This window comes from Dermacentor albipictus, unplaced genomic scaffold (genome assembly GCF_038994185.2).
Source record: "Dermacentor albipictus isolate Rhodes 1998 colony unplaced genomic scaffold, USDA_Dalb.pri_finalv2 scaffold_14, whole genome shotgun sequence".
Classification (NCBI taxonomy): Eukaryota; Metazoa; Arthropoda; class Arachnida; order Ixodida; family Ixodidae; genus Dermacentor; species Dermacentor albipictus.
The window spans coordinates 1,415,453-1,438,202 of NW_027225568.1; the positions used below are offsets into that span (position 1 = coordinate 1,415,453).

At 45.3% G+C, this 22,750-nt stretch overlaps 1 protein-coding gene across 1 annotated transcript in view; it reads left to right on the forward strand.

Moving 5' to 3' along the window:
- The first annotated feature begins 21,947 nt into the window (after positions 1-21,947).
- Positions 21,948-22,750, forward strand: part of cm (AP-3 complex subunit carmine) — a 140,062-nt gene continuing 139,259 nt past the window's right edge. The window contains exon 1 of the mRNA XM_065447681.1: positions 21,948-22,289. Within this exon, the coding sequence (XP_065303753.1) occupies positions 22,255-22,289 (35 nt within the window). The 5' untranslated portion in view covers positions 21,948-22,254. The remainder of the gene's footprint in view (positions 22,290-22,750) is intronic.

The window sequence follows — 22,750 nt, forward strand, 5'->3', positions numbered from 1 at the left end:
GAGTCTGACGTCCATACAGTGGCGGCGCCATGCGGCGCGTCGTAAAAGCCGCAGCGAAAAAAAAAATGCAGCACCCGGGCAGGCGGCTCCGGCCAACTCCGGCGCGCTCTCAACGGCGGTAATTTCTTTCCAGGCCGCCAGGCGCCGCCAGCACGATAACGGCTCCGCGGGCTTGTGACCTTTTCTGGTCGCCGCAAACAGGGGAGTTTGCACTCCTAAATATTTCTTGCTCCGTGACCAGAGAGAAGAGAAATACAGCTAACCACACCTTCACCGCGCCTCATATGCACGCTGCTCTTGAGGAGTTCTCACTGTACGTGGCCTTCCCATTGCACTGTCACAACACCAATCAGTTGCTAGGCGGGGTTTTCTTATACATACGGAAGTGTAGTTACGTCACTCCCTGCTTCGTATGCTATAATTGCCGCTTCCCGGCAACTGTAGATTCACCATCAGCTTATGTTTATGTCCACTGCAGGACGAAGGCCTCTCCTTGTGATCTACAATTACCCCTGTCCTGCGCCAACTGATTGCTACTTGCGCCTGCAAATTTTCTAATTTCATCATCCCTTCCAGTTTTCCGCCGTCCTCGACTGCGCTTCCCTTCTCTTAACACCCATTCTGTAACTGTAATGGTGCACTGTTTATCCATCCTACGTATAACATGGCCTGCGGAGCTCCATTTTTTTTTCGCTTAATGTCCATTAGAATATCGGTTATCCCCGTTTGCTCCCTGATCCAGACTGCTCTATTTCTGTCTCCTAGCGCTACGCCTAACATTTTTCATTCCGTCGCTTTTTCGTGGTCCTTAACTTGTTCTTGAGCTTCTTTGTTAACCTCCAAGTTTCTGTCCCTGATATGTTAGCACTGGTAGAATGCAATGACTGTACACTTTTCTTTTCAAAAATAGCGGTAAGCTCCCAGCCACGATCTGGCAATGCCTGCCGTATGCACTTCAAACCATTTTTATTCTTCTGTGAATTTCCTTCTCATCATCAGCGTCCCCTGTGAGTAATTGACCTCGATAAACGTACTCCTTGCAGACTCTAGAGAATGACTGGCGATCCTGAACTCTCGTTCCTTTGCCAGGCTATGTGCATCGGGCGGCCGTCGTACGGCGCCAACGCCGCGTCAGCGACGTGCTAGTGTTCCTGCAGTTCCCTGCTGGAGCATACAGGAGTCTTCTCCATGGATGGATGGATGTTATGAGCGTTCCCTTTGGAACGGGGCTGTTGGTTGCGCCACGAAGCTCTTAGTATTATAATGCCTAATGTCCTACCTATAGGTTAAAAAAAAACACGCTGAATTTCCATAAGCAAATTGTCTGACTCGCTCTAGTGAACTTTGTTTTTGTACGTCGCCGTTTTTTGTCGTTTCCCTACTTTTCTTCCACTAATCTTCCGATCGCATCTTACTATATCTCTATTGCGGACATGTTTACTTTCCCCCTGCTCTCGCTGAACCCAAGGGTTTCAAGGAGGCCAGTGGTGCCTAAATTGACCGCTGGGCAATGGCAATTCACATTCTAATAAAACATGTTCCATGGTTTCCCTAGCTTTACCGAAGCCAAGCACATGCTTCTTCCTTCTTATATCTCGCTTTATAGGTGCGTGTTTTGAGGCATCCTGATCTCGCTTCGAAACTTAATTAGCTTCCCCTTGAGTTATGAATTATTTCTTTGCCGATTTCGTTTTTTCCTCTTAAGTAGTTACTCATGGCAGGTTTTTTTTCCATTGCCGCCACCCATGAGATTATTTCAGCCTCTCTGACTTTCCGCTTGACGTTCTTTGTTGCTGTGTTGCTCGTCCTACAGGCCGCATACTTGATGGTAAGCTTGCTAGTTCTTTTCCTCCACTGTGAATCAATGTTATTCCTGTACAAATACTTGAAAACTCTCTCAGCCCATTTACTTTCTTCCATATTCCTTAGTCACACTTCCTAATAAATGTTACTGTGGGCTTCTCTCACCTTATCCAGCCCATATATCACCCTGCACAGCTTCATTTGTAGTTTACCCGTGACCCGCCGTGGTTGCTCAGTGGCATGGTGTTGGGCTGCTGAGCACGAGTTCGCGGGATCGAATCCCGGCCACGGCGGCCGCATTTCGATGGGGGCAAAATGCGAAAACACCCGTGTGCTTAGATTTAGGTGCACGGTAAAGAACCCCAGGTGGTCAAAATTTCCGGAGTCCTCCACTACGGCGTGCCTCATAAACAGAAAGTGGTTTTGGCACGTAAAACCCCAAATATTATTATTATTATTATTACCCGTGAGCGCCCAATGCCAGGCATCCCACTGACGTTTGGTTGCCATCGAGTCGTGATTGTGCCCTTAATTTCAAGCAAAGAATCGCATTTCCAAAAGTAAGTCCTGGAACCATTTGACCTTTGCACCTATCCCCCACCCCCCCACCACATGGATATGGGCTCTGAATTTCCAGCTGGTAATGATAGTCCCCGCCAGGTTTCCAATGGGAATTAGCCCTTCCAGCTGGAAATGGCACTTCCCAGCTGGAAGTGGAATCCACCTCAGCTGGTCTCCCAGCTGGAAGCAGCACTTCCAACTGGAAGTTTTCCAGCTCCAGCTGGAAACAACTCGATACAGCATTTTTCATCTGGAAACAGCGCTTCCAGCTGGAAGTTTTCCAGCTCCAGCTGGAATCAACTGGATAGAGTATTTTCCAGCAGGAAGTAGAATCTACCGACTGGAAAATGGCAGGTGTATATAATAGCGGAATCTTGACACTTGCATTAAGACATTTTTATATCTGCAACATGCCCATATTCAGCCTCAGGTGGGGTTTGTATCAGAACGAAGAGCTTTTACCCTTGCAGCAGCAGCAAAAAAAAAAATTCTTCGTTTGTGTTGCGACAACAATCGTAATTCATTGCATGAACTGCATGGAAATGCTCATCACTCAGGGTACCTTTGATCGCGATCGGGCCCGATCGGGATTGATTGCAATCGAAACTGCCCTGTGTGATCGAGTTGCCCCCAAAAAATATCGCCAGGAAAACCCGCCACTTTTATTGAACCTTTATTGTAGTAGACAAACGCGACGCCCTTCTGATCGACACTGTACGTGTTATCATCTTGCTACACTGTTGACGTCGTCTTGCGAAGAAAGCTTGCCCGATTGGTCATGATGAGCCGTTGCCCAAACGGCTAGTGTTTAGAGCATAGCGATTCCTTCCGTAACAAAAAAGAGCCTTAACATGTGACACCTTCAGCAGTTATCAGGCTGCAATGACCGCTGCTCCTACCGTTTCCTTCCTCCGTGCCGCCGCTACAATCGCCGCCATTTTTGTAGAATGCTTAGTAGCTTGAGTCTCGTATCTTGTCTTGATGAGCTCTTTTGACACTAATAATAAAATAATAGGCTGGTATTACCATATCAGTATTTCGCAGAAAAGCTCGGATTTTTTTTTTTCACAGCAAACAGCAGCATGACAGATGCAGGCCGAATATATAATATATGACGACGCCACAGTGGCCCTAGTTTCGTACAGCGCATATGGCGGAAAAACATCACGGCGAGGCAGTGAGACAACGTGAGACTCTCGGATGTGCGTGTTAGTGATTGATCAACAAGTTTTTATGAGGAACCTGCAGTATTTCGCGCATGAAGTAATTATTTTTGGACAGTTTCTTCTCTGGACGGCGTTACAAGTACAGGCCAGAGGGTGTCAACGTTTGCTATTGCTGTATTTTGTGCTGTTGTGGATTCACCAGTGCGGATCGAAGAGCACGGTTTTCTCCAGCCCTGTCTCTACCATTTCGAGGTAATTATTTCACATGCTTATGTTTTAAGCGTAAGTTAATGCTTATTTTTATCCTGATTGTTTGCACGCTTGAGCATGATATCATAGGTCCCTGCTGTACGTGATGTTCGTATATGGGTTGATATTTTTTATATTTTACGGAATTTGTTATGAAATTATGAAGCTATGAAGTTATAAAGTTATGAAGTTATGAAGTTATGAAAAACCACTTTCTGATTATGAGGCACGTCGTAGTGGAGGACTCCGGAAATTTCGACTACCTGGGGTTCTTTAACGTGCACCTAAATCTAAGTACACGGGTGTTTTCTCATTTCGCCCCCATCGAAATGCGACCGCCGTGGCCGGGATTCACAGATTTTGTTGAAATTGCCTGTGGCAGATATCATAATTCTTGTCGCTGAGATGAATTATTCGAAGAGGTTGAGAGCATCTTGAGAGCTCAGGTTGAGGCCTTGCGCCACATAATCTCTAGAAGGGGCTGTGATGAAGGTACACTGTGGTACTGTCCAAAGGCTGTTGATACAATCCACGTGATTTTGGTAAAGGTCGCCGTTTACTAGAACTGAGTGGATTAAAGTTATGATTGTTTTAAATTTCACTCACTATGTCTAAATATTTCTTTCAGATGGTGTACCAGGAGATGTGCAAGTGCAACCAACATCTTGAGGGAGATGCAAGATATGCTTTCACAATACTTGCTGCAATTGTTCAAATAAATGGTTTCAAGTTTCAGCACCGTGCTGTTTTGGCTGCATGTATTTTCACTGCACCAGCTGGTCCTACGGCCAATCACATTAGGAACTAACAGTGACTTGCGACAGCAAGCTAAGATCCATGCGGGTTCTGGCCAGTTTGTATCCTGCTTGAATCGAACTTACACCCTGGGATTTCACCTCGGCATGGTTGGGCTGGCGGGAGGTGGTCAGAGGTTTAAACCTGGACTTGTAGCAAGAACATGTTATGGCTCCAGCTGGAATGCCTACTGGTGCCAGCTAGGAATACAGCACATTCCAGCTGGAATCTGCATGCTTTCCAGCTGGGAACAAAGTTCCTTCCAGCTGGAAACTGCGTCGCTTCCAGCTGGAATTTTCCCAGCTGGGAAAAATTTCCGGTTCCATAATCCAGCTGGGAATGGAAATTCTTTTTACCTCGTACCTATTGTGTCACCATAGCGTTCTGTGTTTCATTATGGCTGTATTTCTCTTCCCCTTTACTGAGACTGTTTTTCCTGTTTTTTTTTATACGTGTTTACGGTGCTTCCAGTGACTGCGCCTGCGCACTGCGGGTTTAAAGGTCTGACGTACCGGGAAACGCATTTTCGTGTGTCTGCTTCTGATAAAGGTCACCACTTGTGCGAGGTAGGCCCCAATCATGGCACCAGGTGATATATAAAGTAGAAAACTAGTGCAAATTCTGATGCAAATGCACCCCGCCAGCAGAGCTCAACGTGGTGAGCTAAGACGCGGAGCTCCAGCATTTATATTCCAGATGTTATCTTGCTGTGCACGTTAACGTTGTCGCGTACTTAATCGATCATGTAAATAAGGGAAGACCAAAAAGACCGTTCGCTGGCGATGTACGAAAAATGTACTGGTATGTACCACTGGTATGTACCCATGGGGCCGCTCAGGGGCCAGCGGGCATCTGCCGCTCTTCAATGAACATTTTTTGACCCAAATTCTTGGTTTACGGCAATGTCACAGCAGCATCACACCGACGCGGCGACAATCACGTAACACGATTTTTCTTTCAAATGAGGGTCGACGTCGATGTGGTGTTTTTCGGTTGTCAAAAAAGCGTATTCTTGCCAAATAAGACCATCAACATCGCGTTTCTACTCTTTATGGGCTTTGAATGGGAGATATTAAGCTAAAAGGCTTTCGCTTCTAACGAAGTAGTACACAAAAACTGCCTTGATTTTATGGTTAAACATACAAAGACGAAGTATTTGTCAGCAGACTGCAAAGATTGCCAGAGTGACTACTGCGGTTATAAGTGATAACTAGTAGGCTTGTGCGTTTGCTCTTCGGCTCCGTTGCAGTATGCCTGAAACTTGGGCATAGGGCCTTTCTCCACTTCCTTGAATCTACACATGTCAGCATCACTACAAACCTGTGCAAACCCACATCACATCATAACCATTGCACTATATATGTATCGAACATCATTTTGTGCACCGTGACCATTACTTCATGTGTAACTGCGTTTCCGTGGGTCTACGTGGTTATATGTTAGTAGGTGTGGATTCGGGCACCTCTTTCAAAACGTATCATGTATACCAGGCACGTACCCAGGATTTTTTTTCCGGGGGGGCCCACCACCTTCACCATCATCATCATCATCATCATCATCATCATCATGTTTTATGTCCACTGCAGCAGGACGAAGGCCTCTCCCTGCGATCTCCATTTACCCCTGTCCTGCGCCAACCGATTCCAACTAGCGCCCGCGAATTTCCTAATTTCATCGCTCCACATAGTGTCTTGTCGTCCTCGATTGCGTTTTCCTTCTCTTGATACCCATTCTGTAACCCTAATGGTCCAACTGTTATCTAACCAGCGCATTACATGACCTGCTCACTAACATTTTGTCCTCTTGATGTCAATTAGAATATCGTCTATACCCGTTCGCTCTCTGATCCAAACCGCTCTCTTTCTCTCTCTTAACGTTATGCCTAGCAATCTTCGTTCGATCGCTCTTTGCGCGGTCCTTAACTCGTTCTCAAGTCTCTGCCCCATATGTCAGCACTGGCAAAATGCACTGATTGCACACCTTACTTTTCAATAATAATAGTAAGCTTCCAGTCAGGAGCTGGCAATGTCTGCTGTATGCGATCCAACCTATTTTTATTCTTCTGTGAATTTCCTTCTCATGATCAGGGTTCCTTGTGATTAATTGACTTAGGTAAACGTACTCCTTCACAGTCTCTAGTGGCCGACTGGCGATCCTGATCTCTTGTTCTTTTGCCCGGCTATTTATCATTATCGTCATCTCCTGCATATTAATATTCAACCCCACTCTTACACTCTCTCTGTTGAGGTCTCCAATCATTTGTTGTAACTCGTCTGCATTGTTGTTGAATAGAACAATCTCATCGGCAAACCGAAGGTTGCTGAGATATTTGCCGTCGATCTTTACTCCTAAGCCTTCCCAGTTTAATAGCTTGACTTCTTCTAAGCACGCAGTGAATAGCTTTGGAGAAATTGTGTCTCCCTGTCTGACCCATTTCCCTATAGGTATCTCCCTGCTTTTCTTGTGCAGAATTAAGGAAGCTGTAGAACCTCTGTATATATTCTTACGCGAAGGACGAGCCAGTAAGACGAGAAACTATTTACAGATTATATTTACAACAACGGTTGCTGCGCTGACCGGTTAGATTCACAGCGCCAGCCCAGTTAGTTCTTCCTCCTCTTTTCTGGAGTGATGGCGCCCACGCACCTCGTTCAAACAAACAAATACCACACGCATGTAGCAATATTTTTCAAACTTTTTACGTAAGAGTTCTGTAGTCCTTGATTACGTAGTCCCTCTAGACTGCTGGTATCTCTACTGAATCAAATGCATTTTCGTAATCTATATAAGCCACATAGAGAGGCTTATTGTACTCTGCAGATTTCCCGATAACCTGATTGATGACATAGATGTGATCCATTGTAAGGTATCTCTTCCTGAAGCCAGCCTGTTCCCTTGGTTGACAAAATCCAGTGTTGCCCTTATTCTATTGGAGATTATTTTGGTAAATATCTTATATAATACTGGGAGCAAGCTAATGGTCCTATAATTTTTCAATTCTTTAACGTCTCCTTTTTTGTGGATTAGTATAATGTCTGCATTCTTCCAGTTTTCTGGGACCCTTGCAGTCGATATACACTTCGTATAAAGAGCCGCCAGTTTTCTAAGCATTATGTCTCCGCCATCTTTGATTAAATGGACTGTTATTCCACCTTCTCCTCCCGCTCTTCATTGTTTCATGTCTTGCAGCGCCCTTCTGACCTCATCGCTAGTTATAGGAGAGTTTCTGTATCCTGTTCATTACTGTTTCTAAGTGAGGTATCGTGACTCCTCTGGATACTGTATACAGGTCAATTTAGAATTTTTCCGCTGCTTTTACTGTATCTTCGAGATTGCTTATGATATTATCCCTCTTATCTTTTAGTGCATACATCATGGTTTGTCCTATGCCAGGTTTCTTTTTTACTGATTTCAGGCTGCGTTCATTTTTTTACGGCTTCTTCAGTCTTTCACATGTTATAGTTTCGAATATCAGTTATTGTCGCCTTGTGGATCAGTTTTGACAGTTCCGCGAATTGCGTAACGCTGTGCGGCCGCCAGTCCCATACAACCGCGTAGAGCGCAGGACTCTGCGATTCTAGACGTACTGCGCTCACCGAGAAAGGTTAGAAAAACACCCACATAAGCACAGCAGAGAAGTGGCTACGTGAGGCGGTTCGACCGATAACTGTAGAAGCGTCATTCAAAGCAAGTGATTATTCTCCACTTCCGGCGGTGTTTTCTCTACTTCCTTTTTAAATAAAAACATGTTGATCCATAAATATTCTCATAAACAACGGTTAACATTTTTATTATTCGCATTTGCTTGCAGTTTGGTTGTTGCGTTGGCTCTCTCCCTTAGTAGATCGCTTAATTTCTGAACTCCTTGCGATTTTTGTTTCCGGTTTCCAGTTTTGCACGAAAAGTGCTATACAATTAAGGAAAAACAGACGAGGTAACCGGCGACAGTCATTTTTCTTATGGTTTAAGGGTTATTGCAGGGGTTTCATGATGGACGCTCTCTCACATCATTTCATTTCCCACCTTATCTAACCCATTTCACGTGTATATGGTTCCGGGCATCTGCCAGCGTCGCGGCGAGCCGTAACTCAAGGAAATAATGAAGCAAAGGGAAAAGTTAAACGCAATTGGTGTTTTCTCCGGCCGCAACTCGTTCCATGAGAGTACAGACCAGCTGAGTAACAGCCGCATCCCTCTCCTGGTCCCAGGATCAGCCTAAACAAAGAAGGTTGAACTAACAAAAGCAACAGCTATGCGCGTGACGGTTGAATAGATGGTGACAACTGAGCGCATCTCGAGTTAATCGCGCGGGTGCGGAATCTATGAGAAAACTGTCCGTCACATTACAAGAAATGCCGATAACTACCGCCATCTAAAAGGAGTGAAAAAGGCAGCATAAGGCTGACCGATGAACAGCTGCCAAGTCTCAACATTAATCTGGCGGCGCTTTAGGAATGTGTGAGGAGTGGTGGCGTGAGTGGGGAGGAGGGGGGTATGCCACTTGATTTCGGGGGGGGGGGGCCCTCCCCCCCCCCCTGGGTACGTGCCTGCCTAACTGTATAGCACTTTTCGTGCAAAATTGGCAACTGGAAGCAAAAATCGCAAGGAGTTGAGAAATTAAGCGATCTACTAAGGGTGAGAGCCAAGGCAACAACCAAACTGCAAGCAAAAGCGAATAATAAAAAAAGTTAACCATTGTTTATGAGAATATTTATGGATCAACATCTTTTTATTTAAAAAGGAAGTAGAGAAAACGCCGCCGGAAGTGGAGAACAATTACATGTTTTGAATGACGCTTCTACAGTAATCGGTCGAACCACCTCACGTAACCACTTCTCTGCTGTGCTTATGTGGGTGTTTTTCTAACCTTTCGCAGTGACCGCTGTATGTCTAGAATCGCAGAGTCCTGCGCTCTACGCGGTTGTATGGGACTGGCAGCCGCACAGCGTTACGCTATTCGCGGAACTGTCAAAACTGATCAACAAGGCGGAAATAACTGATATTCGAAACTATAACATGAGAAAGACTGAAGAAGCCGTAAAAAATGAACGCAGCCTGAAATCAGTAAAAAAGAAACCTGGCATAGGACAAACCACAATGTATGCACTAAAAGATAAGAAGGATAATATCATCAGCAATCTCGAAGATATAGTAAAATCAGCGGAAAAATTCTAAGCTGACCTGTATACAGTACCCAGTGGAGTCACGATAGTTCACTTAGAAACAGTAATGAACAGGATACAGAAACTCTCCTATAACTAGCGATGAGGTCAGAAGGGCCCTGCAAGACATGAAACGATGAAGAGCAGGAGGATAAGGTGGAATAACAGTCGATTTAATCAAAGATGGAGGAGACATAATGCTTGGAAAACTGGCGGCCCTTTATACGAAGTGTCTTTCGACTGCAAGGGTCCCAGAAAACTGGAAGAATGCAGACATTATACCAATCCACAAAAAAAGGAGACGTTAAAGAATGGAACAATTATGGGACCATTAGCTTGCTCCCAGTATTATATAAAATATTTGCCAAAATATTCTCCGATAGAATAAGGTTAACACTGGATTTTGTCAACCAAGGGAACAGGCTGGCTTCAGGAAGAGATACTTTACAATGGATCACATCCATGTCATCAATCAGGTTATCGCGAAATCTGCAGAGTACAATAAGCCTCTCTATGTGGCTTATATAGATTACGAAAAGGTATTTGATTCAGTAGAGATACCAGCAATCGTAGAGGCACTACGTAATCAAGGAGTACAGAACGCTTACGTAAAAAGCTTGGAAAATATTGCCACATGCGTGAGGTATTTGTTTGTTTGAACGAGGCGCGTAGGCGCCATCACTCCGGAAAAGAGGAGGCAGAACGAACTGGGCTCGGGCTGTGAATCTAACCGGTCAGCGCTGCAACCGTTGTTGTAAGCATAATCTGTAAATAGTTTCTCTTCTTACTGACTCGTCTTTCGCGTTAGAATATCTACAGAGGTACTACAGCTACCTTAATTCTACACAAGAAAAGCAGGGAGATACCTATAGAGAAAGGGGTCAGACAGGGAGACACGATTTCACCAAAGCTATTTTCTGCGTGCTTAGAAGAATTCAGGCTATTAAACTGGGAAGGCTTAGGAGTAAAGATCGACGGCAAATATCTTAGCAATCTTCGGTTTGCCGATGACATAGTTCTATTCAACAACAATGCAGACGAGTTACAACAAATGATTGGAGACCTTAACAGAGAGAGTGTAAGAGTGGGGTTGAATATTATTATGCAGAAGATGAAGATAATGATAAAAAGCCGGTCAAAGGAACAAGAGATCAGGATGGCCAGTCGGCCACTAGAGACTGTAAAGGAGTACGTTTACCTAGGTCAATTAATCACAGGGAACCCTGATCATGAGAAGGAAATTCACAGAAGAATAAAAATAGGTTGGATCGCATACAGCAGACATTGCCAGCTCCTGACTGGAAGCTTACCCTTATTATTGAAAAGTAAGGTGTGCAATCAGTGCATTTTGCCAGTGCAATATGTCCAGTGCTAATGCATTTGCCAGTGCATTTGCCAGTGTTTCGCCAGTGCATATGGGGCAGAGACTTGAGAGAAAGTTAAGGACCACGCAAAGAGCGATCGAACGACGATTGCTAGGCATAACGTTAAGAGAGAAAGAGAGTGGTTTGGATCAGAGAGCGAACGGGTATAGACGATATTCTAATTGACATCAAGAGGAAAAAATATAGCTGGGCAGGTCATGTAATGCGCCGGTTAGATAACCGTTAGACCATTAGGGTTACAGAATGGGTACCAAGAGAAGGGAAACGCAATCGAGGACGACAAAACACTCGGTGGAGCGATGAAATTAGGAAATTCGCGGGCAATCGGTTGGCGCCGGACAGGGGAAATTGGAGATCGAAGGGAGAGGCCTTCGTCCTGCAGTGGACATAGAACAGGCTGCTGATGATGATGATGGTGATGATGATGATGATGACGACGACGACGACGATGATGATGATGGAGGTGGTGGGCCCCCCCCCCCCCCCGAAAAAAAATCCTGGGTACGTGCCTGCAGTTAGGGAAAAACAGACGAGGTAACAGGCGACAGTCATCTTGCTTATGGGTTTAAGGGTTATTGCAGGGTTCCATGATGGACACTCTTTCACATTATTTTATTTCCCACCTTATCTAACCCATATCACGTGTATATGGTTGCGGGCATCTGCCAGCGTTGCGGCGAGCCGTAACTCAAGGAAACAATGAAGCAAAGGTATAAGTTAAACGCAATTGGCGTTTTCTCCGGCCGCAACTCGTTCCATGAGAGTACAGACCAGCTGAGTAACAGCCGCATCCCTCTCCTGGTCCCAGGATCAGCCTAAACAAAGAAGGTTGAACTAACAAAAGCAACAGCTATGGGCGTGACGGTTGAATAGATGGTGACAACTGAACGCATCTCGAGTTAATCGCGCGGGTGCGGAATCTACGAGAAAACTGTCCTTCACATTACAAGAGATGCCGATAACTACCGCCATCTAAAAGGAGTGAAAAAGGCAGCATAATGCTGACCGATGAATAGCTGCGAAGTCTCAACATTGATCTGGCGGCGCTTTAGGAATGTGTGAGGAGTGGTGGCGTGAGTGGGGAGGGGGGGGGGTACGCCACTTGATTTCGGGGCCCCGGGCCCCCCCCCCCCCCCCCTGGGTACGTGCCTGGGCCACTCTGAAAAATTGCAATGCAGTCTTGTGTTGCCTTGAAGCTATATCAAAGAACAAGGAAGAAAGCGGTGACACTAGGAACGAAGCACACTCTCTCCAAGAAAATGACAAAACTGCATTCATGGCGATTTTCTGGAGTGAAATATTGGAGCGCTTTGTCCAAACGAGCGTAGCACTTCAGAAACCAGGCTTAGACATTTCAACTGCTGTAGACCTGCCGAGCTCTCTAGAAGGCTTTGTTAATTCTTTGCGACCTCTCTTTGATACCTTCGAAGAGAGAGCACTCACGTTAAGTACCAATCAATGTTATCAGGATGAGGGCAAACGCATCGTTTTGAGTAAGCACCCGGACGGAAAAAGAGATAGTGCGCTACAAGGTAGAAAAAAGTTTATCGTAGAGACCTACAATGTTGTACTTGACAGTCTAGGCTCTGCTTTGCGAGTGCGAAAGGCTGCCTACACTGAACTCTGCGAAAGATTCGGATTCTTAAAATTGCTGACAGTTGGGAGCGGGGCCTATCTGGTACAGCAAGCTGAGAGGTTGGTGAAAACCTACAAAAATGATTTGGAGCCAGCATTTTCCGCTGAAATCGTTCAGTTTGCGAACTTTCTGCACAACTCTGTGTGCCAGGACACGAGTCCCCTGGGAATAATGAAGTTGCTGCACGAAAGAAAGCTTATTGATGTGTGTCCGAACCTTTCTATTGCTTTGCGAATGTACTTAGGCATACACGTGGCAAACTGTGAGACCAAACGATCCTTTTCCAAGTTGTCGCTGATAAAAAATCGCCTTCGTTCGAGCCCCCTTGACGACAAGGTGAACTCGCTTGCTATCATGTCCATTGAAAGTGACTTCCTCCGCGATCTATCCTTCGAACAGACTATATCTGATTTCGCGAAAGCGAAAGCGCGAAAGATGCCATTTTAAAAGAGGACTGTTTGCGCTATACATCAATAGTTCCAATAAGTTCGTCGTGTCGCCTCCCAGCCTCCGCGTTGCCAATGAAACGCTGAGCAGTGTAATTCAAGATACGCAAATCTTCGTTGTTCGTCTCATGTTTGTTCTTCTTGTGATATTTAGCGTGCTTATCAAGAACTGTATTTTTGTTGTTTTTGATAGCGCCTCGTTTATTTGGTGTCGTCCTTGCTTGTCTTACCTTTAACGAAAATATTTTCAAATATTGTTCTGTAATTACGTTGGTAATTTTCATCTGTATTCTAGTGCATTTTTATGGTGTTTGTATTGCCTTAAGTATTGTATATATCTATTGCATATTTGTAGAGTAACGTGTACAACGATTACTGCAGTTTGATGCTTGAATTTTAATAAATAATGTTTTGGATACAACCATGCGTCTCCTCACGGGATTAAACTTAGTGATGCAAACACAGCCTAGCTTCAGAACGATCGACATCTGAGCTGTGTTGTCTTTTCTACGTTCTTGTTCGTCTTGAGTGCCCTAAACTTTTCCTTAAAGCCTAGCTTTTGCTGAAAACAGAATGCAGATTAATCACAAAGTGAGCATATCTGTTGGTGTTTATAACAGCACGCGTTTATTTATTTATTTATTTATTCAAAATACCCCCAAAGGCCCTCATTACGAGGGTATTACATGGGGGGGGGGGTCAATCACAAGCACTGGTTGTAGTTTGTACATACTAAAAACAAGAGAGGTTAACAGAAGTAATAATACAGTGAAACATAGTTAACATACAAGATAATTAGGTCACAATTATTACAGAGAAAACATTAGTACATATTAGGAGAACATAAGGCAACTGCACTAAAAACACCAACAAATATCGAAAAACACTGTAAAAGTCCCAAAAAAGAATAATAATACCATTAGTCGACAAGTCGTGAGCGAATTAAATGTTGAAACTTAGTCAAGTCTGGTTCCGTGGCAATGACTGATGGTAAGGCGTTCCATTCAGTTATTGTGCGTGGTAAGAACGAAGATGCATAATGGGATGACTGGCAGTTAATGCGTTTGACTTTGTATGGATGGTCACGGCGTGGAAAAATAACTGTTGGTGACTGAAAGAAATCATCGTGAAGTGATGGATGGTGATAAAGCTTATGGAAAAGTGTTAGGCGAGAAATTTTACGGCGAAGTGCTAAGTTGTCCAAGTCAGCTTTATTCTTTAACGCGGTGACGCTGGTGTAACGTGAATAATCTGAAAATATAAATCGCGCAGCACGGTTCTGCAAGGCTTCGATGTTACTTATGATATACGTTTGTTCGGGATCCCAGATGGCAGACGCGTATTCTAGTTTAAGACGGATTAATGTTGTGTATGCTAGTTTTTTAACAAGCATTGGGGCTTCTTTTAAGTTATGTTTAATAAGTCCGAGAGTACGATTTGAAGAGGCAAGGGTAAGGTTAATATGATTATTCCATGATAAGTTTGATTGAAGATTGATGCCAAGGTACTTGTAAGTAGTTGCGAGTTCCACAGGGTTGTTATCAAGGGAGTAGGTGGTTAGAATTCGTGGCCTATTGGTGAAAGACATGAGTTTAGTTTTGGAAATATTTAATGGCATTAACCAATTAGAACACCATGCACTTATTGCGTCCAGGTCAGTTTGTAGTAAGTGGCTATCGGTGTTACTTGTTACACATCGGTAAACTACACAATCGTCTGCAAATAGTCTGATTTTAGATGAAACGCAACTGGGTAAATCATTAATATAAATTAGAAAGAGTAAAGGACCAAGTACGCTGCCTTGTGGAACTCCAGACGTAACATCAGCATAACATGAGTTAGAATTGTTAACTGATGTAAACTGAATTCTAGATGAGAGAAAATCGGTGATCCATGCAATTATAGTAGGGTGAATGTTAAGCTGTGAAAGTTTAAGTACCAACCTATGGTGTGGAACACGGTCAAATGCCTTAGAAAAATCTAAAAATATTGCGTCAACTTGGAACCCGGCGTCTATTAGTGCGTGTATGTCGTTAATAAATCCGGCAAGTTGTGTGTCACATGAGTAGCCCTTGCGAAAACCGTGCTGATGCTTAAAAATAATGTTATGGTCTTCAAGGAAGTTGATTACTTGACTGTGTATGATATGTTCGAGTAATTTACAAATAGTGCTGGTTAAGGAGATGGGACGATAATTAAGGGGAGAAGCGCGATCACCTGATTTGAAAATGGGTATTATTTTAGCAATGCGCCAGTCATTAGGAATACCACCAGTTGATAGTGACTGGGAAAATAGAGCTGTTAACAGAGGACAAATACTATGCGATGTATTCTTTAAAATTTTATTGTTGAAACCTAGATGGTCGGCACTAGATGACATTTTAAGATTGGTTAGTAGAGATAAAACACCAGCCTCACTGATGTCTACCTCATGCATTGTGATTCCCACTAATGTCTTTAAAGTTGGCAATGAGTTAATGTTTTCATGAGTGAAAATTGTTACAAACGTATCATTTAGAAGTTGAGCGCAATCTGAATCGCTGATGGGAACACCAAAAGAATCAGTAAGAATGATGTCAGTGCGAATTGCAGGGTTCACCACACGCCAAAAGTGACGAGTATTAGTTTTTAGCATGGATGGTAAATCATGAGAAAAAAAGTTTTTGCGAGTGGATTTTAGTAATGCCTTATAAGCCTTTTCACATGCTTTGTGTTTATCATGAGCACTCGCTACACCAGTCAGCTTAGCCTGCCTGTAAAGTCTTTTCTTTTTGTTATTAAGCCGCCGAAGCTTGTTAGTAAACCATGGAGAACTGCTTTTGTAGGAAATGGATAACACAGGAATGTAGGTGTCAATGAGTGAACTGAGGGTGGCCTTAAACAGGACCCAGTTCTGTTCAATGGAACGGGAATGAAAATCATGCAGAAATTGACCTGAAAATGTGGTTAATTCATTGTTAATTGCGTCGAAATTGGCTTTACCGTAACACCTTATTTTCTTTTTGGTAATTATTCTTTTGCTCACGCAAAAGTTAATGCATCCAGTTATGACATCATGGTCAGCGATGCCTGCTTCATGAGTTATGTCAGATAATATATCCGGATTATTAGTTAAGATTAAGTCTAGTATATTGGCAGAAGTTTCAGTGGATCGTGTTGGTTGACTAATAAGTTGGGTTAATGAAAAGTCAAGACAAGTGCTGAGAAAGGTATGCGCGGCCGCATCCGTGGCCGGTACGGAGAGCGTCGACCAATCTATATTAGGAAAATTGAAATCGCCAAATATGATAATCACCGACCTCGGAAAATGCGCGCACACCTCGCTCAACACTCGATGATACTCTTCGGAAAACGCGCCAGACATGTCGGGTGGGCGATAAAAAACGCCAATTATCACACCAAATGCAGCACCCTTCAGGGAAATCCAAATACATTCCAGAAAAGAATCGATAATGATGGGTGCGGCGATGAATTCTTCCTTTATCGCGATGAGCACACCGCCCCCTCTACGCTGTTGCCTATCACATCGAAAAAACTTGAAAGTGGATTCACTCGTAAAGATGTTGTTATCGTGTATGGTGTTGTTAAGCCAGGTCTCGGTAAGTAACACTAAAGAAGCCTGGAATGAATCGATGAGCGATGAGAGTGCAATACCATTAGCGATAACACTTCTAGCGTTGGTGTATAAAAAGAGAAATTTGTTATCAGTGCTAGAGTGCAATTTTACGGGTGATCCAGTAGATGAAACTGAGCTTAATGAAACAAAGGAGGAGGAACATCATTGATCCCTGCGCCGAGAAACAAGAACAGCCTGGCCTTCATTGGTGTTCCACTCGTAAACTTCGTTGTTTAAGTGCAGTTTGTTGAAAACCAGACGCACACGGTCTCCGTCTTTCTTCATAGTTCTCGAGAACTGGAGAAGTTTCCGTCGCTTTTCGCGAACTGCTTCCGAGTAATCTCGCGAGATGCTGAAGTTAGTGTTCTTCAACTTATGGCCGCGGCTCAGAACCAATTCAACTTCTTTTTCATTGAAAAATTTGGCTATGATCGGCCGCTTCTTCTCAGACGAAAAGCGGCCCACACGATGTGCTCTCGAAATCGACGTCACGGTAAGCCCAAGTTTTTGGGTACAGAAATTACTTACGAGTCGTTCTGACTCTTCCCAAGTTTCAGACCTCGCCGAATCTGTTAATCCATAAAAGAGAACGTTAGACCGCCTAGAGCGATTTTCGAGGTCGTCAATTTTTTCCTGTACGCCTACGAGACCGTTGTCACTGCTCGTGATGGACTGCGCACATGGGGCCGCTGCAACTTTCTGCTCTAGATCAAGGACACGCTTTGTCAGTTTTTCTAAATCATTCTTTAACTCAACGTGCATATGAAGCACCTTGTTAACAGATTCTTGCAGCGCAGAATTACTAGCTTCAACACGCAAGATAGAGCCAGCCACAAGGTCTAGCTTTTCCTCTTGAGCCTTGGTCATGGGTCCAGGGTTTAGCTCGACATCACCATCCAGAACAAGCAGGCAGAACAGATACGATGCACAAGCGCGAACACTTTTCAAAACATGGGGTGGCCACGACACTGCTAAAAGACAGACATCATCGTCACGATAGGAATAAGCGTCATAGTAGCTAACCTGTACAAACATCAGCGGTGAGCGCAGGATCGCAGTGCCAGTGCCGTGGCCCAGGGCGGCGTTGGAATGCGCGTACTTTTGTACTGCCCGCTCAGCTGACTCAGTCCCACGTTGCCAGACGGAAAAATCTGCGGCGTCCAGAAGTGGCGGAGCATCCAGCAGAGGTGAAGTGGCAAAAAACGGTGTTGATAAACCGCAGTCCGTTGACGAAAGTGCGCCTTCAAGCAAGTTTTGTTGTGTTCCTTATAATAATAACAATAATAATAATCCCGTTGAGCGCGCACTTCGTTCTTTTTAATTTAAGATTGGTGGAATTAAAAGGAAACATAGCAGATTTCCAGTAGCGTAGCAAGCGACAGGGGGGGGGGGGGGGAGGGGTCAGTATAGGGAAAGGGGGCCTGCATGCGCATTAGCCCAGGGCCCCCATTTTTCTTAATCTGGCCCTGAGCGGCGGAACTATTTGAGAGGCGGAGGGTGGCGTGGTGGGGACGAGGGGCAAGGGAGATTTAGGTCCTCATCCCACATTACATGTTTTAACTGTTTCCCTCTTGCCCCTCCTCTCCAGACAGCACTGAACAGACAGACTTGCAGGAAACCACGAAAACTCTTCCAAGCAAACGCACCTCGCTTCGTAAGAAAGAGGGCCCCGCCGGGGTGGCGGGGGATTCCTGTTTTTGCAGCTGGACAAGCTCTCCCCAAATGATCAGGCTAAACGCATGCTGTTACATTAGGCGGGGGGCCCTTTCTGCTCGTTCTGGCTTTCTCGCTTCATACATGTCGCTCGAAGTTCCGTTGCCCATGGTTCCATAAACTAAGCAGGTTAGAAGAAATGGGCCCCCTTCTCCTACTGTCCGAGGTGAGGCCCTGGGATGCAGCCCTCTTAGCCTCCCCCCCCCCCCCCCCCTCCCACGCCCTTAATCCAGCGCTGGGCCCCTCGGTAAAGAAACCTTCAGAGTTACATAAAGTGACCTCACAGCAATTAAGGCTTCCTTACTGAAGTCAGGAGGATTTCATTGTTTGGGCCTAAATGTTTATTTATTCTGCAGCTTTTCCCTACCGCGTCTGGGGAAACGCGACACCATCGCACGTGGAAGCTGCGTCGATTCAGTGTCTGTTCCGAGCATGGAGGAAGGAAAATTTAGGAGAGAGCATTACGTCACGGAGCCAGCCTTCGCAAACGAACGCTCTGTGAAGTCCATACACTTGCTCAGTGGTGGTCCAACACGTGAACTTTTGCATCGAGATCATGGAGCAAGAATCGAGATTTGCTGAGACGTTTGGCTCGCAGTAGCATGCGAGTAGTTTTTATTGAGTGTGCGTTTGCTCACTGCCCTGCCGTGGCTCTGACTGCAGAGTGGGAACACTAAAACCAACCGCGCACTTTGACGTGCGATCACGTGTTGGGCCAACAGACTTGGCTTCAATAACATTGCGCGATGCTCCCTCCTAACGTTTTCCTTCCTCCATGGTTCCGAGCAACCAAAAGCACTGTCAAACGCTGCCGGACTACCTGACGCGGTAACACATCTGCAGCAGTCAAGAGCCCGTAGCTTTCCCTTCAGAGCCACAGAAAGTTGTCCGCGAGTACAGCATGCCTATGTTTACAAGTTTACACGGCCGATAAACTTACTATCCTTACTCCGTATAGCTGTACACTAATTTCCTATATACATCGATGCTTCGCCTTTCGGGTGAAACTGCAAATTAATTCATTCTTTTTTCTTTCTTTCTTTTTTACAGCGAAGCTACCCTTGTCACACGTGGGGCCCTAAGAGGTCCCAAGCACAGGAGTACGAACAGATTTTTTTGGAAAAATGTTTTGTACAACTAAGGACTCCTACAAAATTGTCGGCGCCAACCGCGCAAACGAGCTAGTGCCACTGCTCGCGCGTTCGCCGTCGTCGTCTTCTACAGCTCGCTTCGTCGTGCAAAAAACTATCATCAGCAGCAATTGGCCTCGAGCTCCACCACTGGAAAAGCTGGCGCCACCGTCGGCGTGACGTGCTAGGAGGGATCACGTGGACATAGCGGCCGCGTCGGCTGCTTCGGGCGCGCCGAAGCGAGCTGAAAACGAGTTTAAATTCCCTCGTACGCTGCGGTTTTCATTTAGTGGCGAAATTTTCCCGCTTCGAGTGTCTCCTTTACAACGCTTGAAAGCACTACAATAGGTAGTGGCTGCCTTTGAAGGCGCGCAACGTGGTAGGCTACTGCTCGGTGCCGCAAGGCCGGACGCACGTAACAGAGGCCGGTGTCAGCCTTATTCACACGTAGCCGCAGGACAAGAAGCTGCGTGAAGCTTGGCTCGCGAAACATAAAACCGGCAAACAGTCATCGGCTACAACTCGGGTATGCAACAAGCACAGACGCGAGGAAGATTTCTGCTACGGCGCCCGGTCTGCGATGTTCTGAAAACGCGCACTGAGACGCTCGCCTCAGTCCGCTGCCCGACTAATGTCATGACGGTTTGGTCTATGAACTTGTCGATACTATAGATACTGGCAAGTTCAGTGGAGGGGAAAGGCAGCGGCAAGAAGCACATTTAAAGAAAGCATGGCATATGGTCATGTTTGTGTTATGAATTAATGCACTGGATTACAAAAAAGGAGCAGCGGGAAATTGCACGTTGAGAACGCCGATAAACATACAGTGCAACGCAACTTGAGAAATAGTATTGAAAGGTCAAAGAATTTAGAAGAAAAAAAAGATTGCATCGTCGCGACGGCACATCACAGTCCCCGTAGGCGTTGAAGTCTCTACAATGAAATTATTTTTGAACAGCTCTGATACCACCCACGCAACAATGGTTGCCTGTATACTGTCAAATGCTCATATTCTGCGGCCTGAAACTCATGGCACGGTGCGAAAACGCGCGCGCGGGGAAAGCGACACAGTGCGCGGACAAGCATGTATGACGCGCAGTCGGTCGCTGCGAATCTGCGCGATCGCTGCATTGAGGCTTCATTCTATTACGCTCCATTTAGTTATACAAACACTATAAGAACATATTTCACATAGTTTGCTCTCAGCGTTTACCTACCTTTCACGCAAGAAGCCGGTTCGGGAGACTCCATCGCGCCGACCGCGCGCAGTGGCGTTCACTGTACGTATTCCGTAAAGAGATAGCGGCTGTAAACGATTGTGGGGTTTCAGTTTGCCCAAGATTATTATTTAGACAGTAAGAAACTTCTCTCGTTTCGAAAGTACTTACAGAAATGTCTGGGAGAGCTCCCGCGTGGTGTTTTCAGTAAGCGCTGACAGCAAAACCTATGAGGAGCGCGCCACGTGATCCCTCATACTACGCCAGCGAGGCGCTTCCGATAGAGGGCGACTCCGTAACTCCTCGCCGCCAATAGCTCGAGCGTCGTCGTTTTCCCCAGCTGGCTCCGTTGCCGCTCATCATTTCAGCGTAGAAGTTCACTTCTCTTTTGTAGTCGTAATGGGGAGGCCGTGTTTCAGGGGTATAAGCTATTGCTTTGGAGGTATGAGCCAAAAATTGTTTTACGTGACGGACACATTTAATGAAAGAGGTGATACGCGAATGCGTGTGCGTACCACGATAACCACAGATTAGGACGATAAATATGTTCGTACATTTGTTCAATATTCTGGATCACCTCTGTGTCGTGCGCTAAACAGTTTCGTTGGTCATCTACCTTCACAGAGTGGAATGGCTCATGATTTTTTTTCCTCTCAACGTAGCGGAGTTCATGATCGAGGCGCCTCAAGATTTTTCGTTAGTGTGTTTTTTTGCATGGTGAAACAACGAAGCGCTGAGCCACCACGAATGGACAGAGCTGCGTTCGTGCCTTTTCACCGCCCGTGCGGCACACCTCAAATAATCGGGTAGGTCGTGTGCACGACCTACTGGAACTGCAGACCACGTCGTGCATAGGTCGTGGTTCAAACTTTCCGCCATTGCGCTTCGCTAATGCAAGGGTGAGACTTATTATTGACTAAAAACAATTATAAGTAAACTAGCGCAGTTAATATTTCATGAACGCTTTTAATGTAGAGTTAACAGTACAATAACGGTAAATTTACGCACTGAATATTAAAGGGTTGGTTGCGCCACTTACTCCCCTGTCGGCAGCTGTCCCATGCCGCGTCGGCAAGTGTCAGCGGCGGTGGGCAGTCGCGGGGCGGCGTGATTCCGATGGGCTGCAGTCAGCTGCTCGTGATCTTCAGTATGCGTTGTTTACGACAGAGCATCGCGTAACGTTAGCAGTATAGTTATTAGTATATTGATTAGAGCGAATCTGTTCACTTATAGAGCTATTGGCGCTTCGCCTTTCTCTAGTCGTAGCCCATCGTGTCAGCCGAGCCTACGTGCCATGTTATAGCTACTGTTATCGTTGGAAGCTGGGAAAAACTTTTTCTTAATCGACTAGGGTAAGATATCCTACTTAGCCACCATGATCCACAGCGTTTTCGTCATAAATGGCTCTGGGTAAGATGTGCTTGACACATTTCCGATTATGCTTTTGCTCCATATCGTTTACATGCCGCCGGCTTAGCTTTTTTTTTTTTTCTTTAGAGATCGTGTGGCTCGCTCGTTGAGTATTTGAAAAGTTGTGTGTTGTATTAATGTGCTCTCTTACGGCTCTTGTTAACCTTTGAACAATTCACTGTAAGTCCCCGCGATTGTAATGTAAACAATGAACTATCATGCCCAAGTCGGCAGTCTACATTGGTAATTTCAGTGGGTGGCTCCACATACTGTTACCGCTGGCACCTTGCGATACCAATACAAACATACAGTACTCACGACTGCAGTGCTGTGTAGAAACATGCTTGGTGGAGCACACCTAGACCTTGTTCTCACAAAGAAGTCGCAGTTTGTGCCACGCAGGAAACGCCGCAACGTTGTAATGCCGTCCTGTGGCTCGCTGAACCAAACATGGCTCACGC